At 34.5% G+C, this 2,633-nt stretch overlaps 1 protein-coding gene across 1 annotated transcript; it reads right to left on the reverse strand.

The window, feature by feature from the left end:
* Positions 1-187: 187 nt before the first annotated feature.
* On the reverse strand, positions 188-1,856 carry LOC116548266 (tripartite motif-containing protein 51-like; the record flags this gene model as incomplete). The annotated part of the gene is made up of 2 exons (XM_032273813.1): positions 188-684; positions 1,759-1,856. Coding segments are annotated over 2 exons (595 nt in total), but the record flags the coding sequence as incomplete, so codon positions are not given.
* Between the last annotated feature and the right edge of the window lie 777 nt (positions 1,857-2,633).

Here is a 2,633-nt window from a genome sequence, read left to right on the forward strand (position 1 = left end):
TAAAGAACCAAAATATGTTTTTAGTGTTTTTACCATATTTAATGGCAGCATAATAAATTCTGATGACATTAGAAGGCAATTCAATAAACTACAACCTATGTGTTCGTTTGATAAGACATGAGTAAAAGGGCTTCCTGAAATAAAGTGGGTCTGACACCCTACAGACACATTTCTAATTTGTCTCTAGTCAAACGTGGCTACAGCAAAAGATAGGCCAGATATAAGGTGAGAAGGTGCAATTAGAGATGGTATGTATAAGGGAACTTTGATCAACGTTAACAAAGCTCACAGTTCTACCTTCATAATCCAGAAATATTCCTAGTTGGCCAGTAGGTCTTGGTACATATTGAAACATAAGTGGGGAGGTGGTAAAGAGAGCGCAGTGACTGTCTTTAACACAACCAAGAAGAAAGAGTCCATCCTCTTCATCTCTTTTGTCATTCCAACTATTCTCTTTCCAATAATCATTACAGACACCAAAAGCCCAGTTCCAAGAGTCCCCTACCTGAACCTCCCAATAATATTTGCCAGAGGTGAAACTCTGAGCACCCCATGCAAGAAAACATCCAGGTGTTGCAGTGATATGGGGATTCTCTTGAGGTTCACATCCAACATTCACGCTTCTCAAATCTCCATGCAGGAAGATATGACTATTGGCCCTTTCAGGATGCAGAGTAACGTTCACTGTAAAAGAGAAAAAATAAATTCATAGGCATGTGTAAATAAATGGAAATTAGAAGTCTTGAGGGAAATAATTTTCTAACAATAAGTTACTTTAGTAAGAAAGGTGAAGTCACATTTTTGCACAATTTTGGTTGTAACATCTAATAAAGTATAGAGATGGTTAATATTTTCTACAGGATCAAAAAACCCCTAAAATAGACATTAAAAATCTTTTTTTGAAAACTCAAAAGTTGAGAGTCAAATGTAAACGAATCTCTTTTAATCTAATTTCCACAATAAAAGTAAAACATTAAATGCCTTGAATGCCCTTTAGTTATCAAGATCATTATTAAAACATATTTCTTATTCTTAAATGCTAGTGGTATAGTTTTGGGAAGGACATGAAGATTTTCACTTACTCCAGCACTGCTCTAGATAACTATATAAGACTTTATATATCTGTGTTGTATTAAAGCAGATATCTGCAAAACATTTTACCAGTCCCTCTGTGGCCTTCCATGCTAGCTCAGGGCTGAAGCTTATTTCTAGATTTTATATGCAGCTCTTTGCGTTGAAATTAAACTAAAATTATTATTTTTACTTTTACAAAATAATTTGTTTTTTGATTGTACAAATTAACTCAAATTTTTACATTATGTGAACAATATGTATCAATGGGAAGAAAAATACAAATAGCCAACAAACTGCAGTGAAGTATATTCCCCAAAAAAATTCTTAACAATTCAAATGAACCATACTAAAGAAATGTACAGTTTTTTAAAATCTACCTTTGGATAATAAAATTCCATCTGAGCATTGTTTCATTTATTCAGTTTTTTATTTGTTATGTCGTTTCTTTTACCCATTATATAAGGTAGTGCATATGATTCCAGAACATATTTAATTTTTACTATCTTTTACTCTTCATGTTATAAGTTGATTTGTAAACACAGAGATATGAAAGGGTTGCAGAGTCATATCATTCATGCACTTCTGAAAAGAAGTCCAACATTTGATGAAGGGTAAAATAGCACCCATGTGATACTAACAAGTAAAAACAGATACAGGGCGTTCTGCCAATGGGCTGACACTCACCTAGGAATTGGTTGAGCCTGACCCTCAGTCCAGTGATGGGCTCTGCACTGAGCTCTGGATTCACAGGCTGGGGCATGTGCAGCAGCACGGACTCACTCCTGCAAGAGAAAGATGCAATTACAACATCTACAGCCAAAAAGTAAATACAAAATAAAAATCACTACTTTTATTTAAAATACATTTCATGAGAATCCTTTTAATCTACATATTTGATAATTCAACAATTATCACTTTTTTTTTCAAATTTATTCTTATTCACAGTTCCTGATTTTCAAGCGTAATGGAGAGATCTGAGTCAGAATTCAATCTGATCTCTGTTCTTATAGCCCCAAATCAGTAAGTATCCTTAGTCTTAAAACCATGAGAATGTTCAAAAATAAAATTCTGATTTCCAAACCTCGTCAGGATCCCCCAAAAACTCTGTCTGAAAAAGCAGGTTATTTGAAGACTGCTGCGTCTGTTGCTTCCTTCTCACTGTCAAGGTGTTGAAACTTGCTCCAGCCAGGAAAATCTGTCTTCTGTCTTTTATAGCTGAGCTTCCCTAGAAGCCTACTCAGTTCTAACATTCTGACAGTTAATCTATTTTTTAGAAACATATATGTGTGTGTGTGTGTGTGTGTGCGTGTGTGTATTTATATATATATATATATATATATATATATTCACGATATATGTAAACAAGAAACTGTCTACACTTTTCACTGCTAAGATACTTTTCACTATTTTCTCCAACATCCCCTGGTTGACGTTCTTGCCAACTATAAAACTTAATATTCCTCCTTCAACTATGCAGGATTTTGAGCAACAAAAAGGAAATTGGATAGAAAGGTTTCCCTTCCTTCCTTCCTTCCTTCCTTCCTTCCTTCCTTCCTTCC

The sequence above is a fragment of the Sapajus apella genome, unplaced genomic scaffold, assembly GCF_009761245.1.
Source record: "Sapajus apella isolate SASKATOON/1434 unplaced genomic scaffold, GSC_monkey_1.0 scaffold8957, whole genome shotgun sequence".
Classification (NCBI taxonomy): Eukaryota; Metazoa; Chordata; class Mammalia; order Primates; family Cebidae; genus Sapajus; species Sapajus apella.